This window comes from Apodemus sylvaticus, chromosome 1, assembly GCF_947179515.1.
Source record: "Apodemus sylvaticus chromosome 1, mApoSyl1.1, whole genome shotgun sequence".
Lineage (NCBI taxonomy): Eukaryota > Metazoa > Chordata > Mammalia > Rodentia > Muridae > Apodemus > Apodemus sylvaticus.
In genome coordinates this window covers 4,770,160-4,789,205 of record NC_067472.1, presented here as the reverse complement: position 1 = coordinate 4,789,205, position 19,046 = coordinate 4,770,160, and the positions used below count along the sequence as shown (strand labels likewise).

The 19,046-nt window shown below is 47.0% G+C and overlaps 1 protein-coding gene across 3 annotated transcripts in view; it reads left to right on the top strand.

The window, feature by feature from the left end:
- Positions 1-18,640, top strand: part of Plekhs1 (pleckstrin homology domain containing S1) — a 30,780-nt gene extending 12,140 nt beyond the window's left edge. The window contains exons 5-13 of one of the 3 annotated variants that reach the window (XM_052182978.1): positions 74-208; positions 3,159-3,234; positions 4,084-4,197; positions 7,183-7,323; positions 9,079-9,194; positions 10,847-11,059; positions 12,081-12,182; positions 13,611-13,746; positions 16,939-18,640. In XM_052182978.1, the coding sequence (XP_052038938.1) occupies positions 74-208; positions 3,159-3,234; positions 4,084-4,197; positions 7,183-7,323; positions 9,079-9,194; positions 10,847-11,059; positions 12,081-12,182; positions 13,611-13,746; positions 16,939-17,118 (1,213 nt within the window). In that variant the 3' untranslated portion in view covers positions 17,119-18,640. Of the gene's footprint in view, positions 1-73; positions 209-3,158; positions 3,235-4,080; positions 4,198-7,182; positions 7,324-9,078; positions 9,195-10,846; positions 11,060-12,080; positions 12,183-13,610; positions 13,747-16,938 lie in introns of all 3 variants that reach the window. The other 2 variants (XM_052182958.1, XM_052182968.1) reach the window with 2 other exon arrangements.
- The last annotated feature ends 406 nt before the right edge of the window (positions 18,641-19,046 follow it).

The window sequence follows — 19,046 nt, the reverse complement described above, 5'->3', positions numbered from 1 at the left end:
GATTTAAAACAGGAGTCTAATTTCATCTTAAGTTGCTATGCGTATCAGTTTAGTTACTTTGTGTCCGTCTCAGCAGTGCCACTGTAGAAGTTGGTATAAATTGCCAGGAAAAGATGCAATCTGTGCAGAAGATGTTCAAGTGCCACCCGGATGAGGTGATGTCCATCAGAACTGTAAACAGGGACTACTTCCTTATTGGCCATGACAGGTAAGCAGGACGACAAAAGCTAGCCTGTTCCGTGTTTAACAAAACAGGCTGTAAACAGAAACCAGGCTGCAAGCACAGCCTTCTCCCTTGTGTGCTAAAATGGTTGTGTGTATGGTTGCATATTCGCACATGTGCACACATGCACAGAGGACAACCTTAGCTGTTCTATGTTTTTTGATACAGGATCCCTCACTGGGACTAGATTAGGCTAAGATGGCCCACAAGAAAGCTGCGAGGATCTATCTGTCTCTGCCTCCTGTGCTGGCAGTACAGACACTATTTCCGTGTCTCTGAATTTCTGAAATCTCTGAATTTCATCCCTGGAACCCACGGAAATAGCATAATCCAAGTCCCAGTGAGGGATCCTGTATCAAAAGTCAGAGATCCTCAGGCTTTGCACGGCACACACCAACTAAGCCATTTCCCAAGCTTTTTTTTTTTTTTTTTTTTTTTTTTTTTAATCAGATAGCCTGCTAAATTAAAATTAATTTTTAATTAGGTCTATTCTTTATTTACATTTCAAATTTTGTTCCCCTTTCCTGGCTTTTTCCCCAAGCTTTTAAAATAGTTTTAAGAATAATTATATTAGCTGCCTAAGAGTGTTATAACAATGCTTAAAACAGCAGAGGTTGGGCTGTAACCTCACTGTTTTGAAGGGTGAGAATGGGGAATTCAGTGCGGGCAGGACCACACTCCTGTGAGGCACCACAGAAGGAAGGCTGCACCGCAAGCCCCTCCAGGAACTTCTGATGGTCCCTAGGCTACGGCACCAACCCCTAGCTATCACATGGCATTCCCCCACACTTATGTATCTCTGGGTCAAATTTCCCGTTTTTCCCACAGATACCAGTCCTACTAGGAGGCACCTCTACCCCATTATGATCTCAACAAATTATTGATGCAATGAGTCCCTTTCTGCATAAGGTGACCTCTGAGGACTAGGAGCTGGAACTGGGACATAAAGTAGACGAGGAGAGGGTCACAAAGTAATCCACAACAGTAGTCATCAAGGCCTTCTGTGAAAAACAGCTCAGCCAAAAACATCTGCAGGAGCCGCCCAGTGCAGGGAGAGGCCTTGCTCACCTTGAAGGCTTGTACAGGTTTTAAGAGGGCTCCTGGTGCTAACACAAGTGCCCAAGTGGATTCTCACATCCACTTGTTGGCTGCAGGGGGAGATTATGGGACAGGAGGAGGCTGCACCAAGGAGGCCACAGACCCTGAAGCCTTTTTGTGTTTCAGCTTGACCCAGAGCCGCAGAGTTTTCTTTTACATTGTCATGTGGGGAAGAAGACAGCATATTACCTGTCTTTGTTTACTTTTTCATTTGCTGTGATCAAACACTGACAAAAACCCCCTCCCTAGGAAACAGTTTGTTCCATTTACAAGTCCTTATTACAGTCCCTTATGGAGGGCAGGAACCTGGAGGAGGAGCTGATGCAGAGGCCATGGAGGAAGGCCGCTCATTGGTTTCCTTATCTTGGCTTAGCTTTCTTATAATACCAAGGCTCACCTGACAAAGGCTGGTACAGCCCACATTAGACCGAGTCCCACTACACTGACATTTAATCAAGAAAACACCCCCACAGACTTGCCTACTGGCCAATCTGACAGAGGAATTTCCTCAATGGTGGCTCCCTCTTTCTATGACCCTAGCTTGTGCAAAGTTGGCAAAACAAAACTGAACACCCTAACCAACACATTCATTCTAAGAACTGCATCTCCTAAGACAGGCAGGGAAGACTGGAGAATATAGGAAGTGGGCCTGTGGGCAGGAAGACTGGAGAATATAGGAAGTGGGCCTGTGGGCAGGGAAGACTGGAGAATATAGGAAGTGGGCCTGTGGGCAGGGAAGACTGGAGAATATAGGAAGTGGGACTGTGGGCAGGAAGACTGGAGAATATAGGAAGTGGGACTGTGGACAGGAAGACTGGAGAATATAGGAAGTGGGCCTGTGGGCAGGGAAGACTGGAGAATATAGGAAGTGGGCCTGTGGGCAGGAAGACTGGAGAATATAGGAAGTGGGACTGTGGGCAGGAAGACTGGAGAATATAGGAAGTGGGCCTGTGGGCAGGGAAGACTGGAGAATATAGGAAGTGGGACTGTGGGCAGGAAGACTGGAGAATATAGGAAGTGGGACTGTGGACAGGAAGACTGGAGAATATAGGAAGTGGAACTGTGGGCAGGGAAGACTGGAGAATATAGGAAGTGGGCCTGTGGGCAGGGAAGACTGGAGAATATAGGAAGTGGAACTGTGGACAGGAAGACTGGAGAATATAGGAAGTGGGACTGTGGGCAGGAAGACTGGAGAATATAGGAAGTGGGACTGTGTGCAGGAAGACTGGAGAATATAGGGAGTGGGACTGTGGGCAGGAAGACTGGAGAATATAGGAAGTGGAACTGTGGGCAGGAAGACTGGAGAATATAGGGAGTGGGACTGTGGGCAGGGAAGACTGGAGAATATAGGAAGTGGGCCTGTGGGCAGGGAAGACTGGAGAATATAGGAAGTGGGACTGTGGGCAGGGAAGACTGGAGAATATAGGAAGTGGAACTGTGGACAGGAAGACTGGAGAATATAGGAAGTGGAACTGTGGACAGGAAGACTGGAGAATATAGGAAGTGGAACTGTGGGCAGGAAGACTGGAGAATATAGGGAGTGGGACTGTGGGCAGGAAGACTGGAGAATATAGGAAGTGGAACTGTGGGCAGGAAGACTGGAGAATATAGGGAGTGGGACTGTGGGCAGGGAAGACTGGAGAATATAGGGAGTGGGACGGTGGGTAGCTGTCCACCAAGACCATGGACCATTTCAAGTACTGGGGACAGAGTTTTATGGTGTCGGCAGCTGATCCCAAAGCCTGTTCTGAAGGCAATCAAAGAACATTCTAGATTCAGAGTGAGTGTGGGAGCTATTGCTGCCAGTGCCAGACTGAAACTCTCTTCCTGTCCCCAGGGAGAAGATTAAAGACTGGGTCTCCTTCATGACTCCATACTGCCGGGGCGTGAAAGCAACCCGTCAGAGAGCAGAGGTGACTACATTGCTCATGACAGTCCAGGGCACCTGAACACAGCCCTCTTTCCTTAGAAACAGCAGTGATCCTTTCTTTCTCCTTAGCAACTGGTGCTAATACAAGGAATAAATAAGCCAGGAAACATACCCTTGTTATTTTTACGACCAACAAAAGGAGAACATACTTTTTGTGTTTTGTATGAGAGCTAAATTAGATCGTCATTGTTCGTGGTAAGGGGGAGTGAGTGTTAATGGTGGCAGTTTTTCAGGGTAGCTGCAAGCATACCATTTTCCACCATTGTGGTTCTCGTACATGACCAGCTTCCCTTTGAATGACTAAGTCTGGGGAGGCGTCTATCAAACATTGCTCTCATCTGCCTTGCATTTCAGTATAATGTCTCCTGCGTCAGGTAAGCAGCTGACGGGTTTTAATTGACTTCGTTGGTTGCTTTGTGAATTTCTCCTAGTCCTTTCTTGGAGAGGCAGTCACAGAGGGAGCTTGGCTGTAGGCATATTTAAGGATGTATTTTTCCAGGTTGTTCCATGCTCATAACAAATGCCAAAGAGAAGGGAGCAAGGCAGATTCAGTACTGAAAGCAGAGAGGACAGGGTGGGAGGAGGGGCACCACGGAGAAGACAGACTGGGGGGTGCGGGTGGGACTAAGGGTACCCATCAAGGCCAGGCTGAATACCTTCAGGAACTGGAAGTGGGAGGAAGTCACACTGACAAGATTAGCCATGGCTAAGGGACAGCAAGGCCTTGGGGAGACCCTGGAGTTGAGGTTAAGGTAGTGACATGGGGGTGGGGTGGGGGGAGGTACTGAAAGCAATAGGTAAGCAATTGTGCTTTTTTTTTTTTTCCAAGCAGGAGAAGCCTTCCCCGGGTGACAGAAGGCCAGTTTCCGATCCCAGTCCTTTCTTGGGCCTCTGCAGCACACCAGAGGGTATCAGCCTGGCATCCCCGAGGGCCAGTCTTCCAGAGGTAGTAATCGAATTCTCTTTCTGTCTCAGGACTTGGCCATTGCTGAATGGTCCCCACTGCCAGAAGTGGGGAGTCAGCCACTGCTGAATGCCCCACTGGCTAGCGGTTCATGTTGCCCTTGCCCATCAGAGTCGAATGCATGGAAAGAATCATTCCCAGGGCAGAGGAGTAGGTCCAGAGCTGCATCTAAGCACAAAGACCTGACTCAGGCTCCCCAGGACTCATGTGGTGCCACCCACAAACTAGTGCTGAGGGAGGAAGCAGAGACAGGTATATTCTCCAGTTCAGCGGCCAGTCAGCCTAACCTATGTGGTGAGTTCCAGGCAGAGGAACCAATGGCAGGTACTTATGAGGAACAACTGAGGCTGCTCTCTGACCTCAAGCACGCACACACGCACACACACATATGCACACATAAACACACATGCACACACACGCACAGAATGATCCCTTAATATTTATGCATATTTACCCATTTCTTATTCTACAGGTAGGCTTTAGTGCTCGCCTAGCTGACTCTAGATCTCATCCAGTTTGGATGATCTAGACTGGGGTTCCTTCACTAAGCTTAGCCAGCAGCCCTTCCCCTCTTTCCACACACAGGGCTCAAAGGTCCCTCATGCCCCCGGAGCTCCTGCTTACTGTCCGCACCCACAGGCACCTGGAGGAAGCAGGTTTCCTCCTGCTTCCCTTCACTCATCCAGTCAGTCTTGCTTCCCCGTTCTTTTTTGTTCTTTTTCTGAGTACTTTCCTCCTAGAGCAATCTGAGGAAGTAGAATGGTGTGCCTGAAGCTGAAAGGGGCAAGCCTGGGGTGGAAGGGGCGAGTCAGCCACTGGAAGGCCACTTGACCGTGTCCTCACCTCTGGGGATTCACTGTCTTTCTAGCTTTGGGTCTGATCAATAAACAGGCTGGGTGGTGCATTCCCCTGCACATCTCTTATTTCATCCTAGAGACACCACTACTGGCATTCTTCCCTCTGTGGCTCCCAAGCACATGCCGTGGAGCAAAGCCTCCCAATTTATTTTGCTCTCCAAATGTTAAAAGTCTTTTTGGCTTATCAACACACCCAGGTCCAACCCTTCATCTCAGCCATTCACTGAACAAAAGCAGTGGTAGGAACAAGGGCAGACAGACCTTGAGCAAAGGGCCTCTTGTTCTCGGTCACAACAGACCCCTTTCCCCCAAGGAAGACTTATAGGTGCCTTTTGCTGTTTCCTCTTATTTATTGAGATCAAGCAATAGTTTTTCAACCATCTCAAGTTAAAGTCACCAATTGTCTTGATGGGTTTTGTTTTTGATGTTGTTGGGACTTCAGGATCCCTCCAAGGCCACCTCAGCATAATCTGGTCCCATAGTCCATCTTCAGCAACTGCGGTAGAATATCATACACAAGGGGATGTGGTCCTAACCACAAAAACATCAGTTCCCACAGCTCCAAAGGCTGTAAGGTTCAAGACCAAGGAGACTTATCTGGTGGAGGCCTTCTTGCTGGTTCATCAAGTCGTATACAGGCAAGCAAGCAAGGCAGAGGGCAACCAGGGTGGACTCAGCCTTCCTCTCAGATATGACATGCAGGCTGACATGGTGCTGGAGGAGCCAAGAAAATCATACATCTTGATCCAGGTAGCAGAAGGGGAGCCAGGAAGAGGTGCTGGATCACATTGGCCAGACTTGAGTGTATATGTATGAGACTCCAAAGCCCCACCTTCACAATGACACACTTCCTCTAAAAAAGCTACACCTCCCGATAGTGACACTTCCCATGGGCCAAGCATATTCAAACCACCACAAGCTGAAAGAGCTTTTAACACACCCGCCTTGCTGACCACCACAGCGCACCGCACTGAGCTCCCTGTTTCCCTCATGACTGCAGGACCAGCTATCAAGGAGCCGAGGCTCACTGCTGCTACCAGATTTACAAAACAGTTGTCATGCCATTATTGGTAGTCCACACAAAGGCTAGCATTCAAAATCTGAAATACAGTTTCTAGTGAATGCATCTTGATTTTACTCCTTTATGAGAGGAAAAAAACAAAAACCTGAAAGTTGAACCATCACAACTCAGGGTACACTCTCTTTCTGTCTCTCTCTGTCTTTGTCTCTTCTCTTTCTGTCTCTGTCTCTGTCTCTCTGTCTCTGTCTCTGTCTCTCTGAATCTCTGTTGTCTCTCTGTCTCTCTGTCTCTCTGTCTCTCTGTCTCTCTCTCTCTCACACACACACACACACACACACAGAGAGAGAGAGAGAGAGAGAGAGCTCATGCACACCAAGTTCCATAAAATTCCCAGCAAACATTTGGTGGTCGTGGTCGGGGTGGGGGGGCTTACGATAGTCCCTGGCCATCAGGCACTTTTCTTGGGACAACTAAGTCACACTCATAACAATCCCTGTGCCATGCAGAGCAGCTACATCAGTAGACGATCTGGTGTCTGTTAGGGGAGGGAAGGCAATAATTAATTGCTTGCATCTATGTCACCTGGAAGTGTATAATTCAGACTGTCACGTAGCCAACACTACCTAATTACACTGCTGTGGAAACAGACAAGGCTGTGAACAAAACACAAAAGAGGAATCCTGAGCCAGAAAGAGGTGCAGTGACTCTGGGCTAATTACTTCCTCAGAGGCTGCGGAGAGAGGACTGGGAAGAGATGGGGGTAGGGACACCGTGACAAAGCTCTGTGACTTACCCTCCACCTACCACTTCACCGACGGTAGAAAACTTCTTGTTCGGATTGTAATTCTTCACAGTAGAGAAAAATTCCAAATATTAGCTATGAGTATGTATCCCACATTGGAGGGACCCAAATGAGGAGCAAGTTCAAGCCCACGGGTTTCCGCCTGTCACGCTCAAACAGCCTCTGATCTTGTCAACCCAGCTCATCTATTACACTTTTTTCCTACAAAGTATTGGTTTAATTCTATTGAAAAGGGGGGAGGAGGGAGGAAGGAACTCATCAGTTTCTTCTGTATCTTCCTTATTCAGCATTTAATACAAAAAAGTCTCCAAAGATTCAGGCAAGCTCATCTTCATCATGAACATGATTTCCACTCCGAACCCACTCAGGATGCAGAAGAGGAGGAGGAATACTATCTCACTCCTCGCAGTTTAGAAGCCTGTTTAGAAGTAAGTCCCCTCTCCCTGCACCGCCCTGCTCTGCCCGCACTGCCCTGCTCCACCCTGCCCCAGGAAGCACTCATTCCTTCAATGACTGTGCCCAGCCTCTGTCGCATGCACGCTGCTGCAGAGCCAGCAGGCTGAGATCTGGAGGCACAGAAGTAAAGCTGGCAGAGGCGATGGCTGGCTCTGTGCTGGCAGTGAACAGGAGCCAACCATAGCCCAGGGCTTATGTGATGTCTGGGTGGGGTGGGAAGAGGGAGCTGGCTTCTAGGTAGAAGATCAGAGAAGGTTCTATAAAGAAGATGACATTTGACTACTTGGCGGATTACATTTGGAACTTAGTAGCCTTTCTATTTTTCTGGACTGAAAGGAAAAGAATAAAAAAGCCTTTGGGGTAATCAGCCGTGGGTGTATATGGGACAGCTCACCAGCTAGAGGTCCTGAGAGCTAAACCACACCCTATGCTCAGCCTGGCGACCACGACGATGGGCCTCATTGTCCTATTGCTTTCAGAGCCCACAGCCTCGGTTACCAAAGATAATGCTACACAGGGAAGCATCTGATATAGGGCAGATTGCTCTTTCCTCTTAACTCAAAGCACGCTTCGGAGACCAGTGATGGTCCATGTCTGGTCAATTGCTTAGGCGTGCCACAGTTCAGAGTGTGTGAATGGCAGAGTAGAAAATTAACAGAGCAAAAGAGCCAGCCCAGGACAGCCAGTGAATTCTAAGGCGACTCGATGCTGTGGGCGGCATAGGGGCAAAGGTCTTCTAAGTGGGGAAGTGGTGAGACAAGAGCTGACTTTTAGGCACATTGGCCACGAAGCCCTATCTGTGGTGCACACCACTAAAGGATGTGTGTGGAAGGTGGCACAGGAGAACAAATGGTGGTCACATAGTCGAGACATCTCCAAAGTTGAAGGTTTTCTACTGGACAGCGACATGTTCACTTAAATGTGGATTTTGGGTTCAGGTTGGTTATGGACATGCTAAATTACACATACTTTCTGTACAGCAATGTTCTCAGAGCCCTGGGTATGTCACTCTGCATTACAAGCAGCCAAGTGGGTTGCAGAGGTGTTGCCCAATATTTCTTAAGCATAGAACACATCTTTCACCAAAAAATACTTCTCTGGGCCAACCAAGCAATCAGGTGTGTTGTAAGGAGGAGCTGCTGAGCCTCTGTGGAATCTGGCATCTGGGGAAGTAGATGAAACCATATAAAAGTGGTCAGGAGGGCTGAGGGGATGACTGAACAGGACTTCACTGAGTAAGAGAAGAGAAGAGCATTCCAGGCGGGGAAGACTGTGAGCGTGAGGTCTGGAAGAGCCTTTGGCAGGAAGGCCGCTGTGTAGAAGACTGCCTTGACTGGGAGGCACTATTCCAATGTGAGAGGAAGTGTGAGCCTTTGTGAGCAACCATTGCATCTAGCCTTTGGCCCAGTCCGCTTCCATGATTCACAGATTCAACCACCTAGGGGGAAGGTTCATGGCATTCAACATCTCCAAATGAAGCAGGAAGGAAAAGCAATACTTCCCAATAGAATACGTTTGTCTGGAACAGGGCATGACAGGCTTCGAATCTGCCAGAAACTGTGGCGGTTCAGTCTCCTGTGGTTAAGGCCGGTTAATATTCTCTAAAGAAGCACTTTCCCTGCAATGGAAGATGTGTCATTCCAGATACAGAGAGGCAAGAAATGAGGTGAGGAGGTGCCTGGCCAGCGGTAGACCTGTATCCTTACGTCTGTTCCTCTTGTCTTTAGTTAGAGAATATTGCTGGATCCAATGATTCTGGTGACTCTGTTGAAGCCAATAGTCCAGACCAAGGTTTCAAGAGAGGAGAGAGCAATTACGTGTCAATGAGATCAATGAGATCCTGGTGAGTGGAATATGCCCTCTTAAATATTGCTTTTAGCTAACCTGCTTCCAGTGGAACAATTACCACTGTTCACTGTGTTAACCTTTGTATGAGGGTGCATGTTTATTTATATATGTGAATGGTGTGTGTGTGTGTGTGTGTGTGTGTGTGTGTGTGTGTGTGTGTGTGAGAGAGAGAGAGAGAGAGAGAGAGAGAGAGAGAGAGAGAGGTGCACATATGCCATAGAGCACATGTGGAGGTCAGAGGTCAGAGGACACATTGAGTGTTGGTCCTCACCTTCTACTTTGTTTGAGTCGGGGTCTCTTGCTGTTCCCACTGTACATACCAAGTGAGCTGGCCCATGAGCTTCCCGGGATTCCCTGCATCCCATCTTGTCACAGAAGCACTGGGGTTTCAGAGGCATGCTACCATGCCTGGCCTTACATGGGCTCTGGAGATCCAAACTGAGGTCCAACCACTTCCGTGGCAAGCACTTTACCCACTGAGCTGTCTCTCTAGCCCCCAATTCATTTGTTTAACTGTTGATAAATTGATACAAAACATCACTGTCTTAGTCAGGGTATCTATTCCTGTACAAACATCATGACCAAGAAGCAAGATGGGGAAGAAAGGGTTTATTCAGTTTATACCAAAGGAAGTCAGGACTGGAACTCAAGCAGGTCAGGAAGCAGGAGCTGATGCAGAGACCATGGAGGGATGTCACTTACTGGCTTGCTTCCCCTGGCTTGCTCAGCTTGCTTTCTTATAGAACCCAAGAATACCAGCCCACGATGGTACCACCCACAATGAACTGGGCCCTCCCCCCTTGATCACTAATTGAGAAAATGCCCCACTGATGGATCTCATGGAGGCATTTCCTCAATTGAAGCTCCCTTTTCTGTGATAGCTCCAGCCTGTGTCAAGTTGACACACAAAACCAGCCAGAACACTCACCAAGGACTATATCATCACATACTGTTAATTAATTGATACAGGTTGGGTATCCTTTATTTGAAATGCATAGGATCATAAATATTTTGGTATTTAGAATTTTTTTTTTTAGTTTTTGGAATATCTGCATATCCGCAATGACATCTCTTGGGGAATAAAGCTCATTTAAACATGAAATACTTGCATGCTTCATATTTTTGTATGCATATACATACATAGATATATGTGTATACATATATACCTGACGATAATCTTATGCAAAAATATTCTGAGATTGCTTTGTCCATGAAAGAGAGTCTGATGGTGTGGAGTTATCCATTTGTAGTGTCATTCTGTCACTGAACATTCCAGAATTCAGATGCTCAAGTGAAGGGTGTTTAACCTGTGGGCTTAGGAGAAGAAAAATGTGCTTTCTTCACCCACAGAAAGCTACTTGGGACATCCTCAGGACATTTCTGTCTGCCGAAGTCTTCTGGATTATATGCCTCTCACTCTGTTCTTCCAACCCTGTAAACGGTTATTTTGATTCCAAGTCCACTTTTAGAAAGCAAGCATGTCTGGCTCTGCCCAAGGTGGGGTTCCGATGCTCACACAGACCTCAGCCTTTTTTAGTCCCTCGTATGGCTATCCATGGCTGTTAGATGCTTACAGAGGAAAGATGTTACAGAGCTGTTGATGCATGTGTCTAAACAGAGGGCCTTACTTAACTTCTTGTACTCCAGTCTCCTTAAAGAATCAACCTCTACATCAGCCGACAAAGACGGCCAAGCTGAAGTCCAGATTTCCCCAGAGACGTCAGAGCTGGGGCCTCCCCACCAAGACCATGGTGCAGGAAGCGACCCGTGTCTTTCACCTGCTGATTCAGAAGCACAAACCACAGATGACCAAAAGGAGTCCGCCTCACTGACCGTTGTGAAATTGTCTATATTACTCAAGTAAAGCTCTGATTTCTAAAACTTCATGGGCCCTAAAAGTGAGGCAGCTGCATTAAACACACTTTATATTCAAATTTCAAGGTAGTTCCTTGAAGTTTCTAAGTCAGACAAGGACCTGATAGGATCAGGGTCACCGCCGTTGCAAGCATAGGCGGTGGCTGGGAGAGGGAAGAGGAGTGGTCCCTGGGATGGGAGTGGTGTGTCCCACTGTTGCGACATTTTCTGCCTTGACCAGACTTTTGATCCCTATACCTGGACCACACTGCTCTGTTTAGAGCATCTCCAGCCTCTCTCCTTGATATCCTGTGGGCAGGCAAGTCGCTTGAGGCTCTGAGTGGGTCCCAGGTGATGTCCAGGGCACGTGATAAAATAGTTGTATTTTCTTTTTTACTTAATCATTTTGTTTACATTTCAAATGCTATTCCCCTTCCTGGTAACACCTCCACAACCCCCTCCATCCCATACCCCCTCTCCCTCCTCCTCTTTGCCTCTGTGAGGGTGCTCCTCCACCCACTCCCTCCTCGCTGATCTAGCACCCCTCTTGATGAGGGTATCAAGCCTCCCTCCCCTCCCACTGATGTTAGACAAGGCCATCCTCTGCTACGTGTATCTAGAGCCGTGGGTTTCTCCACGTGTGCTCTTTGGTTGGTGGTTCAGTCCCTGGCAGCTCTGATAGTTGTAATCTTAGCCACTTTACAGGTCCTTTTGTACAGAATAATTTCCAGAAGACAAATATGCAAATAGAACTGATGGGCGTGGTAACAAACCCACTTAGTCCAGTTTTGCCTCCTTCCTCGTTGTCTGCCGTGTGCTACCACCTCCCAAGATGGGCAGGGAAGGATGTAATGAATGACTTTCAGTGGCTTAAATTCATATTTCTTTCTTTATATGTTCTGGACAAAATTAAGCTGGAAAACGTTATCTCAAAAACAGAAGGCCAAAAGTGTACTCTGAAAGGATAGTTCACAGTCAGGGACAGTTGGCTGTTGGATGTGATTTATACAAATGTTTTCTGTCTCAGCAACATCCCTGATGAGAGCCACGTGGAGACTCTGAACATGTTCCTCTCTCCTCGGGATGCCATCGACTATCTTGCGCTGGTAGAAGCGGCTGGACGGATATGGTAGGTGGGAGCCGTGAATGACAGGAAATGAACAGCAGTTAAGGGTGGGGGAGGTTCTTATTTGGAAACACCACATTTGTCAAAAATGATGTTGAACACGGATTACAGTGTTGCCACAGAGGGGACATGGAGGCAAAAGTGTACTGCTCTGTGTGAGGTCCACTTTTGCAGGGGGTATGTGTAAGAGGACCAAAAAAATCCTGCCAATCAAGATGCTTCTGACTCTTCAAAGGGGAGTGGATGACAAGGGTTCCATTCCCAGGCACAGCAGAATGAATAATGAATGGAAAGATCCGAGTTAATAAGATCTAAATGAAAAAGATGTACAGGAGGGTCTATGAGTCCCATACCCAGTAAAAACCTCTACTCCAAAACTCAAAGTCTAAATTTTTTTAGCATAATTGCTATATTTCTGATTCTGTATCATTGACTGGGCATGATGACACAGGCCAGTAACCTTAGGTCCCTAGATGACCCTAAGGTCCCTTAGGTCCCTAAGGTTCAAGGGTAACCAGAGCTTCATAGCAGGTTCAAGGCCAGCTTTAGCTACATAGTGAGACTCTCTTCCCTCACACCACCAAATAAATTATTCTGGTGGAAGATCAAAATATTTATTCATTTTATTTTACATGTATGGGTATTTTGCCCGCACCACATATGTTCCTGGTGCCATGAATCCCTTGTGACTTCAGTTCCAGACAGTCGTGAGCTGCCATATAGATGCTAGGAATTGTACGCCGGGGCGGGAGGGGGGGGCGGTATCTCTGAAAAGAGCAGCCAGTGCTCTTAATCACTGAACTATCTCTCCAGCCCTGGAAGATTGGTTTTATACACAATAATTCTTTAATGTAAAGAATATGCCACAATGTCATAACTTTCCATCTTTCCAGATTTTTTTTGTAATCTAAGACTTGTAAATAGCTGCTTAGCCCATGAGCTCATCTATGGCCAGCTCTCAGATTTGTCCATTCACTGTTTACTCATTAGACAGTCGTTGTGTGGCTCTGTGTGCTTGCTTCTGTCAGGCATTTATAGAGCATCCTGTTTTCCTTGGAACTGTGGAGTTATAAAATTTTAAACACAAACGAAGGAAACAAAAGGGGTAGATCTGTACCCCCAGAGTCACAAAGCCAGGCAAAAAGAATAACCACATGAATGAGTAAATAGAAAAAGTACATCTCATTCAAAACTACAATTAAAGTGTTCCCACTGTGCATAATTATAAGTCCCAGGACAGGAGAGATTAACTACAAGCAAAACAAGGGACTGGGCTTAGCCGGGCTTTCATGGGTGCTTGGCTTGGAGCAGGGCTTGAGAGAGAGTAAAGTGGGGAGGGAAAGAAGTCAGTCTAAACAGAGAAAGGAGATGACCAGCCATGTGGGAGACCTCTGTCTTTCTTCCCTGTTGGATGCTGTATTGCCCCTGCAGTGTGGCTCGCTGGGAAGGCCCTCCCCGACTAGGGTGCTTATTCTACCATGGAGATCACATCTTGGCTGTGAATGACCTGAAGCCCCAAAATGTGGAGGAGGTGTCTTTGTTTCTTACCCGATGTATCCAGAAGGAGGTGAGTCCTATGGTTCAACTCAGTGACAGGCGGGACAAGATCCCTCGGGTGTCAGGTGGAGTCTGCCTGCTGGTCAAGTAGTATTGGGGAAAGCTCTGGGCTACGAACAAGGGCTCTGGATTTCTGAACTCAAACACTGAGGTGGCAGGAAGGGCTCCTGTGGGCTCAAACTAGCATGTGGACTGTACCCCCCTTAAGCAATCTACACCTTGGATTTCTGTAAAGTTGGGACACTGACCACACCAGTTGTTGAAGAATCAAGTTGTATCGCATACCGTGACATTTTTGCTGTGTTTCTAGCGTGCTCCATACAATCACTATGACCTTAGTCTGACCTGCATTGGCAATATTAAGAGGCTCACTTTTCTTTCTTTCTTCCCTTCTTCCCTTCCTTCCCTTCCTTCCCTTCCTTCCCTTCCTTTCTTTCTTTCCTTCTTTCTTTCTTAAAAAGATTTATTTATTTTACTTATATGACTACACTCACTGTAGCTGTCTTCAGACACACCAGAAGAGGGTATCAGATCTCATCACAGGTGTTTGTGAGCTAACATGAGGTTTCTAGGAATTGAACTCAGGACCTCTGGAAGAGCAGTCAGCTCTCTTAACCACTGAGCCATCTCTCCAGGCCAAAGCTCAACTTTCCAAGTGTCGGTTTTCTCATCAAAAATCTGACATCACTGTGCCTTCTGCATGGAGTTATTACTAAAATTCAACACAATATATGATCAGCCCTCAATCTATCATTAAAGAGCTAAACTGTTTACATGGTCTCACCGGCTAGTTCATCCCTTCTTAGCCTACTTTGATTTTTAGACCTTTGGATGGGCATTCTCTTCTCTGCATTTAGTGTCTCTCTAAAGTGAGAAGCAGAACAAGGATTCATCATTCATTCATTTATTCATTCATTCATTCATTCATTCATCCATTTCTACAGTTTTCGAACTGCACTCCTTGGATCTCTGGGATGTGTCTGGAGGAAAGGTTCAACCTGATGGGTTTCAATTAGGGACATTCATTTTTATCTTTTATAAAGTACTTACATCCAAATATGGGACTACCCAGGTAACATTCTTTGAAAACACAGAGCCGTGACTTGATATTTCTGCAAACTACAACACTAGAGATCCCTCTTCAGGCTCTAGGATCTGCAATTACATATTATGCATATTAAGGACAAAGTCTCATCTCTTCTTCATCACTCTGTAAACCTGCCAGTTAGATAAAAAACAGTCGTTATTGCTGTTATGTAAAGGGCTAAAACCAGTCAGACATGTGACTAAAGTAGACACACACCTAGTTACTGGCAGGGCCAGGATTCATTCATTCATTCATTCATTCATTCATTCAGTTTCCTCATTATTTACTGAACATCCAACTACACTATCCTGGATGCTGTGTTTGTTATTAGGCTACTAAAATGACCTCATCTTGCATTATGTAGCTCATAGATCAGTGGATTAAAAACAAGTACAATAGGAACATCTTAGAGTACAGTATGTGCTTGAGACATGAGAGATTATAGAGGGAGAATAGACTTGTCTTTAGAGGGAGGGCAGGAGGCTTTCTCAGAACACATTATATTTGGCTAAAGATTTCAATTACTGATGCAGAGAAGAGCTTGGTTTGAGGGTCTTAGTCCAGTAACTTACAGTTTATGGCATCTGCCAATAGTCCATACTGCAGCCAGCCAGTTAAAAAACAAAACATGTGTACCTTCCAGAAGCTACTGAATGTTACTCTGACCCAAAGAGTCAGACTTGATGTGTTCAGCAATCAAGAAGAGGGGTTTAGACTGGACTCAAATCTAACCCTCTACTTGGACATGGCTACATATGTTTCATCATAACGACTATTCTAGGCTGCACCTCTCCTGGGCTATTTCTGTCTCCCTCACTCTATCTGAGAACAACTTCTACATAGGACTGACCACTACGAATACCCACCAACATGATTATCTAGAACAGTGGTTCTCAGCCTGTGGGCCGCAACCCCTTTGACAGGCAGCCAACATTTTCGCAGGGGTCATGTGTCAAATATCCTGAATATTTACATTATGACTCACAACAGCAGGAAAATTACAGTTATGAAGTTGCAAGGTTATGAAGTTTCAGTTATGAAAGTAATTGTATGGCTGGGCCACAGCATCACAGGGAACTGTATTAAAGGGTCGCAGCATTAGGAAGCCTGAGAACCACTGCTCTAGAGGATCAGAACATTCCACTCCCTCCCCCACTCCTGGATTTCTTCGTTTATGTGAAAGTAGATAGCCGATCCTCTTTTAAAATTAAAACACTTGGTTCTTGGGAGAAGAAAAAATATTGGCAAAGGAGCTGTGGGCGCAACGGCAGGCATCTCCTGTGGCCGACATGCCTGAGCCAGCCACGTCTCTCGGACCACAGTGGAGGAAGATGGAAGGCAGGCGTAGGGACGGGCTAGAGACAGCGAGAAGAAAGTATGACAACATTTCAGAGGCAGAGGAGATGGCCTGTGTTGGTCTCATGTGGTGGTCTCCTTTGGATGCACAGGGCTCCAGGGGTCCTTTGAGTTCTTGGAACAACTGGGTCTATCTCTGTGGCTATCTTAGACTTCTGTTCCTATAAGAAAACACCATGGCCAAAGCAACTTGGGGAACTAAGGGTTACTGTCTCATACTTCCACACACCACAGCCCATCACCAAAGGAAGTTAGGGCAGGAAGTGACTCGGAGGCCATGGGAGTGCTGTGTGCAAAGCTGCTCTTAGGAATTAACTTGTTCTGCTTTCTTACGCGCCAGGACCGTTAGCCCTGGGATGGCGCCACTCACAGTGAGCTGGGCTCTTTCAAGTCAATTATCAATCAAAACAAAATGTACAACAGACCTATCCACCAGCTGACCTAGAGAGGACATTTTCTAATTGAGGTTCTGTCTTCCATAATAACCTCTGCCTGTGTCAAGCTAACATACTAGCCAGCACAGTGGGCCATGTCACTCTTTAGAACCTGCCTGGAGGCATAGGCCAGCAGATATCAGAAAATGAAAGCCCAAGTTCCACTTGAACTGCAGACCATCTGCAGCTGCCTCTGGCTTGTCGCAGCGCATCGCAGATCTCCTTCAAGAGCAGATGCGAGGGGTGTGAGGGATGGCTGGTTGAGAGCGTGGGGAGTCTGAGCGTCATCTTCAGTCATTTAATCATTTCCTGTGGTTTGTCTTAGAAAGTGAAACTCTCCATTGGCCGGATCCCAAACTCAGCGAAGCTCCATGCGTCCCCCTGTGCGTGCTCCCTAAGACACCAGTTGGTTGAGCCTGTCCAGCAGGATTTGCCAGGACTGGAGAGGACCCCAAAGAGGAGTCCTGCCATCAAAAAGAGCCAGAAGGAAGCCACAGGGGAGTAGGCTGCCGCAGGCCCAGGACATGGAAGGAGGGTGCCCTGGGCCATGCACAGCCCTGTGATTGGAGACAAGACAGCATCTGTCTCTGAGTCACTGTACTGACTTAACAGTGGGGTCACTGGCCCCTTTTGGCTGTTGCATTGGGAAAGTCACATGAGATAAGGACTATGGAGTGGAGTTAAAACAGGCGGGCTTGTTATCTGAGACTCTGCCCCAGACACGGCAGACACCATTCAGTAAATGCCTGGTCTAATTAATGGCTTCTGAGGTCACAGTCCACACAGATGGCTCGTCATTAGTCACATCATTTCAGGGATGCAAGAGAGCAGAAGTCTGCAGCAGACCTCCCAGACACTTCCTGTGGTTCAGCAACCTAGGAGCCTCTGTCCCACTCAGCACACCTGCTCTCTTAAAGACACACTAACTATTTGGGAAGCTGAGGGAGTTTGGAGATGTATCCAGCCAAGATGTGCTTGCTCTAAAAATAAATAGGAAACTATGTTTGGACACTCTTAATTGATTGGTTTATTGCCAAATCAATTCTGCAAAGCCAAAAGAATCAAAGGCCTTTTAGTAATCAGGAAAGAGGAGCAGTGAGATCACGAATCAGCTTGGGCACTGTCGGTGTGAGGGGGTTTAGAAAAGACATCTTAGCAGGCCGTCCTTTCAGGGGAAGAAATGAAGGCTTTAAAAGATCATGACACTCGGTCTTCATGACTGAGTTCTGAGTGGTTCGGGGCAGAACCACAAATCTGATACCAGTTTTAGAAAGAAAATTCCCTGACCTTTGCCTTGTGTGTGGGTTTAGATTAGGAAAGACCTTTGGCACGCAGAGGAGACATTCAATATGTTTCATTTTCTGTTATCTAGATTTTTGTCTGTATAAAATGAGTGTGTACATAAATTATGAAAAATAAATGTGCCCGTATGACTGTTCCAGTCCCATGAGTAAGAAATGAAGCCACTTCCGTGAGGAAAAAATAAGCAGCAAGGTAAAACTGCTCTAAACCAGCTGTGGGGATGGATTCCTGGGGTCTGAAATCCAAAAATCCCCTGGTTTCTATGTACCTCAAGGAGGCAAGGAGGAAACTGAGGAGTTGCCCACCCACCCAGCTCACAGCAGCACTGGGACAAATAAACATGGCTGCCGGGCCTTCCCAGTGTGCTGTCAGCCTGCCACCCTCCCCCAGCCCCAGAGCCCCCCTTCTGCCACAGAATGAGAAGTGGGGGGTCTTGTTGTGAGGACCATGCTCTGGGTGCTTCTCCTATTCAAAATGTTTGCTTCTCAAAATGAAATTACAAGGCAGACTCCAAACCCAAAATTCCAATATGGCAGCTCTGGTGTAGGAGTCTGGAATCTGCATCCTAATGCACTCCCAAGAGATTTGACCAAGGAACACAGTTCCTTTGGTGAATCATCTCAGGCGCCTGGTGGAGAACTTGTGCTCCTTGAAGAGGATCAAGTTTTCAGTGGTGCTGAAAGAGGAAAATGATTATTGTCCCACCCACCTCCAACAGGGAGCCCCACCCACCTCCAACAGGGAGCCCCACCCACCTCCAGAAGGGAGCCCCACCCACCTCCAACAGGGAGCAGGTCCTGAGGAAAACTGCTCTGCTTCTCCCCTTGCTTCCTCCTCTGTGGAGAGAAACACAACCACGCCTGGAAGAAGTAACCTTCCTGACGGGGCTTAGGCATGTGTTGCTGGCGGCTGAGATGGATAGGAGAAGCCACCATTTCACTATTCTCTGTGCTGTTCCTCAGAGTCTGTTGTCATTTCCGCTGTGCCATCCCTTTCCTAGAGCTGGAAGCAGCTACACACTCTGTGGCTCAATGGCAGTTCTTTCCTATGGTTACAGCAGTAACCACGGGAAAACTCCAGACCTAGAAATGGAGATGTTTGTCTTTATCTGTTGTCGAGATGAGAATACAA